Raw genomic sequence first — 14,752 nt, 5'->3', positions numbered from 1 at the left:
GCTCCAGCACCCCCGCTACCCTGCTGAAGATAAGCAGTGCAGATAATGGATGGATGGATGTAAATGCATATCAAACTGGTAGCCATTTGTGCTAAACCATAAGGAAAAGATTGGTGACGTTTGTTGTGTAGTGTCTGTTATCAATGATATCGATTATGTTATCAGCACCAGTGTAAAAAAAAATTTTTTGATTGGCAGAGCAGAAAAAAATATATATATGTTCGTACCTTATAGGAGCTGTACAGAATCTGGAACATTTTTACTCACAAACCATCTCTTTGCTTGAGACCTCGTACATGACACACTTCTGATGGTTTTTTTTTAATATTTTGGGGGGTTTGCATTGGCGTCTGTACTCTACTTGAAGCAGGCCTTTTCTTACTTTCCCCATTTTCACGCTACCCTAACAAATAAAAACGAAAGAAAAACTCACAACGACGACCACTATGTCACTCCCAGCACTCCTCAGAACTCCCATTCCTCCCTCCAAATGTGTTCAACCCTGATCAGCTTTCCTAAACGTGAGATAAAGCAGATAACCACAGTAGAAAATAAAGCATAATGGCTTTCTAACTCAGTTGGGCATTGTCAAAACATACTTAATAGAAAAAAATATAACCTTAACTTTCTAAGGATGTCTTAAATGACAGCATCAAGAGCTAGCTATATTTAAATGTTAAATGCTACATGTTTTACCTGTTATCAGTACTAGCCCATTGTTAAAAACAACCAAAGCCAAGAAGTCATTCTGGGATTTATTTTATGATTCCATGATGACATACCTGCCAACACAGCTGCTTTACACGTTAGACGACCACTTTATGCCCTTAAGATATGCCTACCGTTTTAAAAAAAAATCTGCTTTTTCAAATTTTAACAGCAACAAAAATATATTGCCTCAAGACTAGCATTTTAGTTCACAGCTGCTTTATTCTGAAGCGTGTGTCAGGATTACTCATTACAGTCACCCATGCCCGCTGGTTACCTGATTGGTTCCCCCTCCTTTTTAAGCTCAGTCCTTTCATTAGCCTGTTGTCAGTCCGTCAGCAAACCTCGGTCCCGTTTTGTCACCCGTTTTCCACTCGTCCGTTCCTGATCTTCCTGTTTGTCTCCTGATACAACCCGTTTTTTGACCCCAACTACGTTTTGGTCTCCCGTCCCGGCTAACGACCCATTTTTTGACCCCGACCACGTTTTGATCTCCATTCCCGGCTAACGACCTGTTTTTCCGTCTAACTACGCTACGATATCCCGCTCCGGAAGATCCCCTTCCGCATTCTGAACACCCTCCGATCCCGTGAGCGGCTTGCTTCCCGCGTCCAGCGAGCACCGGATCGCTGGTGCTGACTTTCCTCTATATTTGAATAAACTTGTGAGTAACGTTACGCATCTGGGTCCTCCTTCTGTTCTGGTCTTGACAGCGAGGCTAAGTCTGTTTGCATAAATAAACTGCGTAAATAATCACATTAGACTTCCCTTTTGGTAAAAGTTTGCCACTTCCAGTTCTAAACAAGCCAGATTTTTTTTTTAACAATCTGGAGACGGATTGTGTTTTGTACGTTAAAATAGAGTGCGTGATAAAATCGTCTGCTTTTTCATGTCGACAGGTTGGCATGTGTGCTAATGCGATAATAAATATTGTTTCCCTTGTTTAAATTTTAAAATGCAGTTGTTTTACGAAAACATGGTGGTGTTTTTAAGGGAGAGAAAAGTGGGAGTCTAAAACGTAAAGCGATAGTGTTGGTGAGTATGAAGTTGTGTTTTTAATATTCGTAATAATGGGTGTTTCAAAACTCCTGGGCACATTTTGACATTGAATATCTCTGAGGATATACAAACTCATCTGTTAATTTCACAAAGCTTGTGATAACAATTTCTACACCGAATGTTCAAAGATGTTAAGTGTGAGAACCATTGGTCACATGACACACATCACGCCGATAATCAAATGATTGCCAAGAGCGTCCGACCGTTTCATTCTCAATGGTGGCAACAGCTTCTGTTATTTGTGACTTCAGCTCATTTAAGTCTCCTGGAATAGGGGGCACACAGACCACCCCTTTCACAAAGCCCCACAAAAATAAATTGCATGGTGTGAGTTCTGGGTGGCTAGAACACGAGACCGTGATCATTATTTCCAGACCGGCCAATCCATCTGTCTGGCAGTGTTGGGTTCAGAAACTGTCTAACCCTTAGGCTCCAGTGTGCCGGCGCCCCATCCCGAAAGATGAAGGCACCAGACACTTTCTCACTCAATTCATCCATCAACCAGTTTTCCAGCATGTCAAGGTACGTCTCACCATTGGCTGCAGCTCTTTAAAGAAGAATGGTCCGTAGACAGCTTTCTTTGACACATAACAAAACACGATGACCTTTGGAGAATCTCGCTGATGCTCAAGAAGTTCAAGTCGGTTCTCAGTAATTCGCGAGTGTAATGATTGTTAAATTTGCCATTCACATGGAAGGTTGTCTCACCACCATAAAGTTGGTCATCAAATCCGTCATCTTCCATTTTCTGTCACAAAGAGCTGGTTTATCAGTGTCCTTTTGGACTATCTGTAGCTCGTAAGGTAGTATGTTCAGTTGTTTTCCTAAGACACGCCAAACAGTTGTTGTAGGACACTGAAGTTCCCTACTGGCTCTTCTAAGCGATTTTCGGGGGCACTGCTGTAAAGCAGTTTTAACTTGTTCAGGGGCGTCTCATTCTTTTAGCTGGGCATAAGCACCCATTTAATTTACCATGCCATCTCACTATGGGCTTCCTTTCTGGTGGTTCCTTTCAGAATTTTCTGCCAAATGCATGTTGAACAAGTCTGTGATTCAGTTTTTGCAAATACAAGCACACAGATACTTTTCCTGGTTGAGTGAACGCCATTACTGGGTCTGAAAATATATTTAAAAAAAAAATATTCTTACAATAACAACAAAATGTCATGCAATTAGCTTGAACATTTTACAACTTTAATATCACTCTAATAGTTCACTACATAGGCAACACTGCGTGTGCGGCACAGTTCTAAGGTCTTGGGAACATGTGTGGGTTCAAATCCAGCTACCGGACTTCCTGTGCGGAGTTTTTATATTCTCCCCGTGCTTGCGTGGGTTTCCACCGGGCACTCCGGTTTCCTCCCACATTCCAAAAACATGCATGTCAGGTGGATTAGCCGGTCCAAATTGTCCCTAGGTGTGAATGAGCGAGCGAGTTGTCTGTCCCCGTGTGCCCTGTGATTGGCTGGCAACCAGTTCAGGGTGTCCCCTGCCTACTGCCCGATGATTGCTGGGATGGGCTCCAGCACCCCGTGACCCTACTGAGGATAAGCGGTGCAACTGATGAGATGAGTTCACTTCATAGTACTCTCTGTGTGGATAAGAGAGTACTCGGTTGGTTTGGACACATGGAGAGGTTGGATGAGGGGCGAATGTATAAGAGGATCTACAGAGCAGAAGTAAATGGAAGGAGACCGGGAGGAAGGTCGCGATTGTAGGACATGGATGGTGTTATGAGTGCACTGCAGGAAAGAGGTCTAAATCTAGTGGAAGCTCGAGCTCTTGTTGGTGATAGGAATGAGTGGAGAGGTGTTGTAAAAGAATAGTGGGATGTTTAGACTTGTTCTATGGGATGGGCAGGGAACCTGTATGATGCAGCAGGGGTAAACCAGTGAAAGCTGTTGGGCCCTGCTGTTGTACAGAAGAGTCTGTGTGTCTGTGTGGCCGCTTTCCTTTGTCCCGTTTGATCTGGTGGGATGAAAGCATGACCAACTTGGGTGCCGGGGTGCTTAACTTGTTCGGGTGTTTGGGCATTTGGGTGGGCCAAATTTTTGTGTGTGTGTTTTTGGTTACCTTTTCCCTTTTTTATTTTCTTTCTTTTTGTATGTGTTTGTCTTGCTGTCGGTCACCCATATCGAGGGATACGACCAGGTAGTTTTGGAACACCCTGTATAATTCAGCGGTTTTGAAAAAGAAAATAAAAACTGGTGACGTTAAAAGAGAAAGAACTTTAACACTGATTTATTACAATCATTTGTTATATTTTTATGTATGTTTCCATGATGACAGGTGAGGCTGAGTCTCTCCTGCCTCCCCTGACTGCACTACTCTGAAATGTAGCACTGTAAAGCACTATCCTAGTGATATATTTTCACCACTTGCCACTAATGTTCCCTCTAAACTGCGCGCGTACGCAATCGCGCACTGCCTGCACATTCTCAGCGCACAAGAAAATCTATCCAGCGCAGTTTTTCGGCTTCTTCGGCTCGGCTCACTAAAAGGAACCGGCTCCTTCGGGTCCTAAACGGCTCTTCGGGTTTTTTTTGCTTCTTTCATCCCTATATCACCAAATATTATGTAAACTTATGCATAAAATGACTTAAAGGAAGGGGGAATAGAACAAAAAATAAAAAAATACCAAAATGAAAAAGGAGTGAAAAGCTGAGAAAAAAAAGAAACAAAAGGAAAAGAAAAAAGAAGGAAAAATTCAAAAATAAGGCCAGAAAAAGGAAAAGTAAGAACCAAAGGAAAAAAAGTAAACAAAGAACAAAAAGAAAAAGGTAACAGCTAGGAAAAAATAAACACAATGAGATTTTTTTAAAGGAATTAAAAAAAAGGAAAAAAAGCAGAGAAAAAGAAGAAAAAGTTTGTGTTGCATTCAAATAATTTCCAATTATACCAAGTCAATCTTGTTCCCAACATTGTACTTCCACTAAAAAATGTGATTAGATACAGTTGTGTATCGCGCAACCGAGTATTTTTTTTTTTGCATTGCCGGAAACTCAGCAAAATATAACTTGATGTCAAGTTTTGGACATGTTTGATAATGACTTAGTTGCCACACTTGGGATTGCTGTTGCTCACTGTTGTTTCAAGCGTTGCTCACCCGTGGAAATTTACAGGGAACATTGCTTGCCACCACGAATGCTAAATGCGGACGGCCCCTGCGAGGATGGCCGTTAAACAGGAAGTAGACACTTAACGTATTAAAAAAAAAACATTTGAAAGCCTCGTGGATGTAAACGGCTTTTAGGGGCGCGTGTCACGCTCGATAGCGGAAACGAACGCTCGCCGCTCCCGGCAACGCGCCTCCCCGAGTCCCCGCTCGGCTGGAGCGAGAGCCTTCATCCGTCCATCCGAACGACCAGCGATGAGCTCCACGCACTAGCCGGAAAACAGGCGCATCGTTGCGACGATGGCGGCGTCGCTGCTTTCGGAAATCGACATCCGGCACCGGTCCATGGCGGAGGAGGACCCGAACGGCAACGAGCACGGGGCGGCCGCGCGCAGTCAGGCGCCCCGCTGGGGACCGCAGCACGCCGGAGCTCGGCAGCTGGCTTGCCTCTATTCTCCCGGTGAGCAGTCGCCTTAACATCGCTTGTGTTTCAATGGAGGCCTCGGTGGCATCAACGTTTGTCCGTTCGTGGTATACATTTTAAATACACTAGAGGTGAATAATTAAAAAACAATAGTGTAATTCTGGAAAAATGCCATCTTCACTGCTCAACAGCTTGAGGACATTTTGATGTGCCTACTTTATACCAGTGGGCAGCACGGCGGGGCAGTGGTTAGCACATGAGGTCATGAGATCAAACCTCCTGTGTGGAGTTTGCATGTTCTCCCTGTGGGTTTCCTCCGGCACTCCGGTTTCCTCCCACATTCCAAAAACATGCATTTCAGGTTAATTGGCTGGTCCAAATTGTCCCTAGGTGTGAATGAGCGAGTGAATTGTCCGTCCCTGTGTGCCCTGAGACTGGCTGACAACCAGTTCAGGGTGTCCCCTGCCCACTGCCCAAAGATGGCTGGGATGGGCTCCACAGCCCCGCGACCCTATTGAGGATAAGCGGTTCAGATAATGGATGGATGGATGGATACGTTATACCACGCTACAACAACATCTTTTCACATTTCAACCAAAAAACATTTTTTTGCCAAAACTAAAGAACATCCAAGTGCTTCCCATTTAATGGTGCTAATCTAACACACAGTGCTAATTTCCTTCATTATCTGTCAACCCTTATTTAACTGGCATTTTAACTGCCAGTTTCACCGACTTTGCAAGATACTAGCTTGTTCTAAAGTGACTAAAATCCTCGGGAAGCAGGTTGTACAAGATAAAAACGAAATAGATGACCGTATCAGCCGTAGCAAGACAAGTTGATTGTTCCAAATCTGTGATTTCAAGAATACTGAATATTTACAAAACTACAAACTCATTCAAGTTGGCCAAAACCTGCTGGTCATCTACAGAAGAGAGGACGGGTCACTGTGGAGGACATTAATGGGTAATCGTTTCCACACTGCAGCTGGAATTGGTCGCCAGTTCAGTGCTGAACATGGTAAGGATCTGTCTCGCCATACAGTCTTGCTCTTTAAGAGTATTAGGATTGAAGGCCCACACTGCAGTGACCAAACCACTTATTAACAATAAAAAAATCAAAAACCTAGACTGAGCTTTGTTGAGGAGCATGTTGTGTGGACAGAGGAAAACTGGTCCAGAGTTCACTTCTGTGATTGAAGCAAATTAACTGATTCGGATCTGATGGGAATCATTATATCGGCGTCACATTAGAAAAAGACTAAACCCAAAGTGTGTAAAAAGGTCAGTGAAAGGTGGAAGAAAAAGGGCCATGGTTTGGGGCACGTTTTCTGTAGCAAGAGTTGGGCCTCGCTACATGGCCGAGTGAATGCAAATGTGTATCAGAACCTTCTCCGACAGCACATAGACCTTTGCTTGCATTTATCGTTTTGCCCGGCTGGTCGTACAAATGATCAATTACAGCATGATTTAAACGCTGGTTTGTCAATCCAGTTGAACTTCAGCGTTTCAGTAGCATTGTACCGTGTAATACAATCTGTTAGCGTGCGCCATTTTGCACAGTCTCGTTTGTATGTCGTGACTCGTGTGTTCACGTGTATCCAACTGACATGCTGCATCCCCTAGAATGTTTGCTATTCTTCCTTAGCTCGGCAAATTGTACCGGGTGACTCGACTCCAAATGCTTCTTGAGATTAGATGTGTTAGCTCCTTTGACTGGGATCCTCTCAAGACAAAGTTTGCAGACCGCTTCTTTGGTATTTTGGGGTATTAACCCAAAATGTGTCCATAAACCGGAGTTGTGCGTGGTTTTGAAACTTCACGCTGCGATGATGACCACAGAACCGATAGCCGATGTCGTTTAATTCTGCGTGTTTTTCGCTATGAGTTGACATTATTCCCTCAATATTTTGCTCATGGGTGGCCACAAAGGGGCAAAAAAGGAAAAAAAAAGACTGGAAAATAAGCCTGGCACAAAATTGACCAAGTAACTCAGAACTTTGGAATGGATGGAATGACTGCATCGCCTTTTGGACAGTTCCGGAACAAACTAATTCACCATGTATATACCGGAGCCATATCCCCCTAATGGGAGGTGGCTAGAGTCAGGTACATTCACATGTCTGTCTCTTTCTGGGAGATTGATACAGAGGAGGGGATTCCCAGCCCCCTCGCTCAACCCAACTGATGTATTGGGAGTCATTAGGTGACCAAAGCCCCCAATTCCAATCCTTAATGCTGAGCGCCAAGCAGGGAGGCAATGAGTACCAATGTTGTAAGTCTTAGGTATGACCCAGCCGAGGCTTGAACCAGCGACCTCCCAGTCTCGGGGCGGGCGCCCTACCCCCAAGCCCACCGAGTTTGTCAAGAAGTAACGTAATGATATCTGATAACATGAAGTTTTGAATGTAATTAAAACATCCAAGGCTATGTATTGATAAAATAATGTTGTCACCGTACCTAATTATGTTGATTGGAGGGACATTCTCAAGTACAGAACATTATGCAAATTTCTTACCTCCTTGGCTTTCTAACAGGTTTAGTAACTTCAATGACCTTTTACTGTGAGTATCAGATATCTAAGACCACGCCCATTAAGGCAGGATATGGTCATATAGTGGAGCAGGAGCAACACCTAGAGGCAAATTGGTTTCAATCCTAAGGATTTTCAAAGTTAAAGCTAGAAAAATCCCTACACTGTAATCGTGGAGTGAAATATATTCACAAATTTGATTCGAATATGATTCGTGACAGCCATAACTGTAGTGAAAATAATTTCAATCATATTTGTTTTTTTTTTATTTTCAAATACACAATTATTAAACATGACAAGAGATTAAAACTTAGTGAAGGGAAAAATACTGAGAAAAAAAAACCCTCAATAGACGTTTTATAATCATATTTTACACTCCCGAATCAAAATTCGATTGTGTGTCTCCGAAAAGACCCCCAGACTTCCACCCAAGGCACACTTTTTATGCCATTTATTTACCAGTCTAGCCCCAGTGAGAATGTTTTTTCTAACATATGGCCCCTGAGCTAAAATGTGTTCGACACCCCTTGTATTACGTGATTTTTTTTATTTTTAATTGATTTATACAGTATATATTTGTAGATATTCATTTATTTCTGCCTTTGGCAAGATCGCTCATGTTTTGGTTATGCGAGGGCAGATGCGAGACGACTACAGTTGTCCGCCTTCATTCCTGGCACTCGGCTGCCCCTCGCTTGACTCACTGAACTCAAAATGATCGTCTGATGCGACGGCTCACCCGCGACCTCTTAAGACTCAAGGTCATCCGACATCTGTTGCCGTGATGTCGCTCAACCCCTCGAAAAAAACCCTCTTAAGCTGCTCATTTTGCTCACCTTCCTTATTAAGAGGATTGGATCGCCGCACCTACTTTCATTGATTACTTTCTTATCTGCCCTACATGAATTAACAGAGGTATCAGGAAAAGTTTTATTTTATTTATTTATTGACTATACTGTTTTTTCCGCACTATTAGTCACACCAGTTTATAAAGTGCACCTGCCAAGAATACTCTTTTGTGATCTATTTTTCGTATATAAGGCGCACTGGACTATAAGGTTCATGGAATTAAAACTGAGGTAAAAGCTAACGTTTCTTCAAATATAAATAAATAAACTTAAAATAAAATGATTTACAACATGCAAAAAATTGTCACTAATGATTGTGAACAAAACATTTATAGATATTTCCTGAAACATACCCATTTAAAAAGATACAAACTATTGAATGAAAAGCTTTCAAATAATTGACATAGCGCTAAAAAATGGATAAAGGATGAATACTACTATTGCATTTTGGTTATTTTAAGAATCTCATTCATTATTGTTTGTAATGTGACAAGCGTGTTTGTACAATTATCGTGGTAACCACAAGAAGGCACTCGTTACCGTGTATATGTTTCTCAAAGGCAGAACAGTTACCATCTGTGGTATCATAATAGTAACTTTTTATTTCAGAATTTATCAACCATATTTTCTGTTATCTTTGGTGTTTTATGTGCGCGTCATTGTCAAAAAATATGATAATAAAAATCCACATGTGTCATACAGAGAGAGTTGTGGCCTTTTGCCATTTTCATCATTCATGTTTTCAAGTAAATCGGTTTTATATAACGGGAATTGGCCCCAACCACGTTACTTCAAAGATTTATGTTCAAAGTTGCTATCATTATGTTACGTTTTCAAATGTTCCTGACAGAAACGTGATTGTCCTAAAAGCAAAAGGCTCAGGTTTTCTGTGCTGCCGAGTGTTTGGATGCTTAAGAGGATCACGGATGCATTTGGGGTCCCGTTCCGGTACTTTATCCCCTCCCACTTAGCGACCGCTTAGCTAGCACACTGAACCCAAACGTTACAAATAATCCCGAGCTAGCGGACATTGTGGCTCGCTTCCCGACACAAAAAAAAACCTCTCGCGTAACCATGGCGATTGTACATTACGATATTTTATTGGAAAAAAATAAAGTGAATGGAGTTGCAAATGTGTTTTTGTTAGAGCTTCTTAGCCATCCAAAACTAAAACTTGATGGCCCAACTATTGTTACTTTGTGCTTCACTTAAAGGGACAGTGCATAATAGTTGACAACTAGAAGTCGCTGTATTGTGACTTACAGCCTTGATCTGAACTCACAAGCTCAGAATTTCCTTTTTTATTTATTGATTTTATTCCCATAAAAAACTTAAACTGCTCACTCCGGCGCTTGTTTTTACCCATCTCATCTCAAGACCCGGATGTTGATTCGAACATGTGGAGTAAGTATTTCCTTCTTCAGCCCTCACCTCAAATTTCTACTTCATCAGATTTAACAGCGTAGGTCTTTAAATTTTGTCACTTGCAGCCCTGCTACATAATCTGTTTTTTTCTGAATAGTTGTGGAATTTGCATGTTCTCCCCGTGCTTGTGTGGGTTTCTTTCGGGCACTCCCGTTTCTTCCCACATTCCAAAAACATGCATGTCAGGTTAATTGCCCGGTCCAATTGTCTTTAGGTTTTAATGATCAAGTGAGTTGTCTGCCCGTGTGCCCTGTGACTGGCTGGCAACCAGTTCAGGGTGACCCCTGCCCACTGCCTGAAGATGGCTGGGATGGGCTCCAATATCCCCGCGACCCTATTGAGGATAAGCAGTGCAAAAAATCGATGTATGGATCAGTTGAAATCTGTCCAAAATGTCTTTATGTTTTTGTAAGAGTATTCTGCCACCTCAGCCACCACCTTTTTGACCTAGTTCCCACCGGTAGATGCTACAGGTTGCTTAAAACGAGGACTAGCAGGTTTAGAGACAGTTTCTTCCGCAGGGCCACCACTAACCTAAACAATTGTACAAGACTGAAAACTATAGATCATAGTAAGTGTAAAATGGTAGTAAAATGATAATTATTGTCCCTGTGCATGTCAGATAAAAAAAAAACAGTTCAGCAAGACGTTATGCAAAAAAAAAAAAAACATTTAAAATAAAACCTTGGCAGAGAAGTTTTTTGAGGATTTTATTACAATGAAACAAAGTACAACCAAAAACAAATAAACTAACAAAAAATAATCAGCTAATAGAGACAGACTATACTCTGGCTTAGTTGAGAAGAGCTTCTCTACCCAAAAAAGCATTGGAAGTTAATACGACATGAGCGTGGTTCAAAGAACATTCTGTGCATAGTGGAAGTGTACCAAGTGACCTTACAGTCAACCACTGGCAGGACTAATTGACTCATTTAAATTAGAGATTGGTCTGGCGTGGTTCTGGCAAAGGTCAATACACAACCCACAAGTAAATGCTTTACTCTTTACATAGATAATCATGAATTGTGGTAACTACAACAAAATGAATGTGATGATTCGGGGGCCACATGTCCTGCTTGATGTTTGAGGTTACCCTACAGGTGATTCCAAGCTCCTGCCAGGTTCCTACCAATCTGATGATTTGTATTACCCAAGTTAAAGAAGAGAAACTTTTAAAATCATACAGGATATGTGGCCCTTGAGGACTGGAGTTCCCAGGTCTGCTACACAACCTCCGTTTCAGGTATCCAATGTTAAAAACACAATCGAATTATCTACGTTGTTATCAATGACAATGAAGACATTTCTAATCCTGAACAAATCAGCTTCTATACATGGCCATTGGAAAAATAAACTTTACCTTAAAGAAAAAGAAAAAACAGTCACCTGTTTTATAAGACCCACACAGTTTTGTAAGCTGAAGTCAGTGCCTGCAAATGTTCATGTTTGGAGCAGGTAGAATCAAAAAGACGGATTTGTTTTGGCGCTTGCTGCCAAAGGGCCCAGCAGGCCGGAGGCCGAGGACGCGCTCGTCCACACTAACAATGCCACCAGGACATTTTAAGGCAAACTTAAAAGTGAAAACGCTTCCCCCATGCTGACAAGTGTCTGTTAAAGACAACTAAACAGGCCCAATTCCAAATGCCAAAGAGTCCATTGAAGGCAGCGCCACACTGTTCGGCGCTTAGATGTTTGGCTCTGTGTCGGCGCTGGCGGGAGGTAAATCTAAATAGCGCTTTGCCTTGTTAGACTTTGGACAAGTTAGATGAGGCGGCCGAGACGCTCCATCGTGCCGCCGCCGCCGCCTCATTACGGCACAGCCTGGATGGACAAACAGCTGGAGACGGCGACGTTTGTCTCTGCCTTCTCCTGTTCTCCTTGCCCCTCCACGATCCGGCTACACCCTCCGAGCCACCTTAGACGCATGATTATAATCAGAATAGGAAAAAACTTCAATGTTTTCTGTTACAGAAAAAAAGATGTGATCACATTACAGGTATATTTTGTAAAAAAATTACTTTGCAGGATTACAATTTTATTTAAATTCACATTTAAGTTTAGGAGAAAATATTGAAGCACAGTGTGTGTCAGTTTTACCTTTTTTTATTATTTTCTTCATCCGCAATCACTTTTTAACATCAGCTACGTCCGTTCTCTCCTCACTCTCTTTACCATTTCATTCAATCCACACAGGGGCACGAGTCCACTCACTCTCAGGACCCCCCCGCGCAGCTGCCCCAGGTGCCTTACTACAAAACATGAAAAAATGACCAAAAACTAACATAAAAGTGCCATGTAATTAAAGTGCAGCTAACGAGACAACATCAATACAAATGTATGAACATACTAAAGATCGACGATGTAGGATTTTTCATGGCCGAGACGGCGCAGTGGTTAGCGCATGTGCGGCACAGTTCAGGTCTTGGGAACCTCCTGCGTGGGTTCAAATCCAGCTCCAGACTTCCTGTGCGGAGTTTGTATGTTCTCCCCGTGCTTGCGTGGGTTTCCTCCGGGCACTCCGGTTTCCTCCCACATTCCAAAGACATGCAATTCAGGTGGATTGGCCGGTCCAAATTGTCCCTAGGTGTGAATGAGCGAGTGAGTTGTCTGTCCCCGTGTGCCGTGCGATTGGCTGGCAACCAGTTCAGGGTGTCCCATGCCCACTGCCCGGAGATGGCTGGGATGTGCTCCAGCCCCCCCGCGACCCTAATGAGAATAAGCGGTATGGCTAATGAGATGAGATGAGATGAGATGAGACCAATACCGATTATTAGCTTTAAGAGGAGGCCTGATAACCAATATTTGCTGTAAAGGCTTAAAAATTCCCGTAAGACATTTTTATAAATCCCCCCCCAAAATTCTGAAACTTTCTACAGTACATACATTTGAACTTGTACGAAACTATTACTTGACTTATCTTTCACTTCCACATGAGTAATAAGTGTGGTACTCCCAAAGCCACACAACACAATAGGTTTGAAATGTGTCTTACTTTGCAAACAGTAGATAGGGGAGTTAGAATCTAAATTAAATTCAAGCCTTTGTTTACACAGGGAAATCCAATAAAACCAGGGTCTCATTCCCAATGGTGCATTGGTCACAGCGATCAGTGAACAACTGCGTACAAAAAACATGAATTACAATACGTTTTACATAAAGCCTACTTGTGTACAACTACTCGTGGTTGTAAGTTATATAGCTACATTGGGTCGCCCCTGGTGTTGGTGATGTTTACATACGTCTCAATAAACCCATTGTATAGGCTATGATGGTTTTTTTTTTTTTATGATCAGGCCAATTCTTATTTCTTAATAGACAGATTATATAGACTACGATGGCGACACTTGTTCCATCAATATAATAAAGTCCAAGTTGGCATTCACGCGAAGGGGAGTGAAACACCGGTGTCTTCTGCTTCTGCGTGTGCATCGTTGCATGTTGCTGTCATTCCCTCCACATTCCAGTCAAAGGTGGTCACAAAAGTGAGGGGAAAGAGATAAAAGACGCTAATTGCCAGTGGGAAAAATATTCGCAAATATGAAAAATAGTCGCGGCAGCCCAAAATGTTGCTCAAATAGACGCTAGATAGTGCGGACAGTTTCCTGCGTCAGTGACTTCCCCCTCGGTCGCCTATCCAATCAGAAGGCCTGGGTGGGTAGTATCTGAGACAAAAAGCAGAGCAAGAGAGAAAATCTCAGTAGTTGCTCGGTGTTGTGCTCATTAATCTGCGCGTTGAATAAATATGACGATATTGATATTCGTCAAATTCTCAAATATGGGTACTGATAATCAGCCCGCCCGATAATCGCTAGACCTCTAAAATATACTGTATAACTTAAATAACAGCTACATTTGGTAGCAAGATGTCAGCTCCCTCCAGGTGAGCCCGAAGCAGGGGTCGACAACCTCTTTGAGAGCTACTTTTCTGTTACTGATCAGCGCGAAGGGCTACCAGCTTGATATGCGTTTTAAAAATAATATATTATTTCTATGTTGTTACTATGCTATTACTATGTTATGACCAGGTTGTATTTATTACTGTATAAAATAGGCTAAGTCAACTACTATATATCATGCCAATTTCCTAGACAATCACAGCAACCCATGATATATTTCCAGGACCAGTCTGCGGGCTACTTAGGTGGTCTAGCCTAGCAAATAGTAGTGAAAAAGACTTCGGCAGACATAATGTATGTTTTTCAAGCTGTTTAAGTATGTGTACAACTCAGATTGGAACATGGTTGACGCACAGGCAGACACAAGCAGAAATGAGGGAGCCCATCTGTTTTGTTAATCTTAAAGCAGAACATAATGCGCAATGAAAATCTGCAAAGTAGTGAAACCGCAATACAGCAAGGGATTACTGTTTTGGGATTAATTGTGTGTATTTTTGTCATGTGTTCATTTATACCGAGCACATTGCAGGAGAGCGCCTAAAAGCATCCCTGGCATCAACTTGCACACTTTTTGTCGTACATCTTCTGTAAATGTAATTGCCCCTGGGGATGGGTATTTATTTATTAGTTGAGTGAATGCAACGTTTATCTGGAATACAAATGGCGCTTTTGAGAGCTTTCTCCAAATCAAGTGTAAGATGTCCACGTTAGCTCCGGGCTAACCTCCCAGCTTGCGTTCTGCTGT

General features: G+C 42.3%; 1 protein-coding gene across 1 annotated transcript in view; it reads left to right on the top strand.

Annotated features, from left to right (window-relative positions):
- Positions 1–4,887: 4,887 nt before the first annotated feature.
- peds1a (plasmanylethanolamine desaturase 1a) overlaps positions 4,888–14,752 on the top strand; it is a 46,733-nt gene continuing 36,868 nt past the window's right edge. Inside the window, exon 1 of the mRNA XM_088339931.1 lies at positions 4,888–5,342. Within this exon, the coding sequence (XP_088196057.1) occupies positions 5,183–5,342 (160 nt within the window). The 5' untranslated portion in view covers positions 4,888–5,182. The remainder of the gene's footprint in view (positions 5,343–14,752) is intronic.

The sequence above is a fragment of the Urocampus carinirostris genome, chromosome 7 (genome assembly GCF_059441175.1).
Source record: "Urocampus carinirostris isolate Australia breed hairy pipefish chromosome 7, RoL_Ucar_1.0, whole genome shotgun sequence".
NCBI classification, from domain to species: Eukaryota; Metazoa; Chordata; class Actinopteri; order Syngnathiformes; family Syngnathidae; genus Urocampus; species Urocampus carinirostris.
Note: the sequence above shows the minus strand (reverse complement) of the source record. Positions and strands in the feature narration are given on the sequence as shown.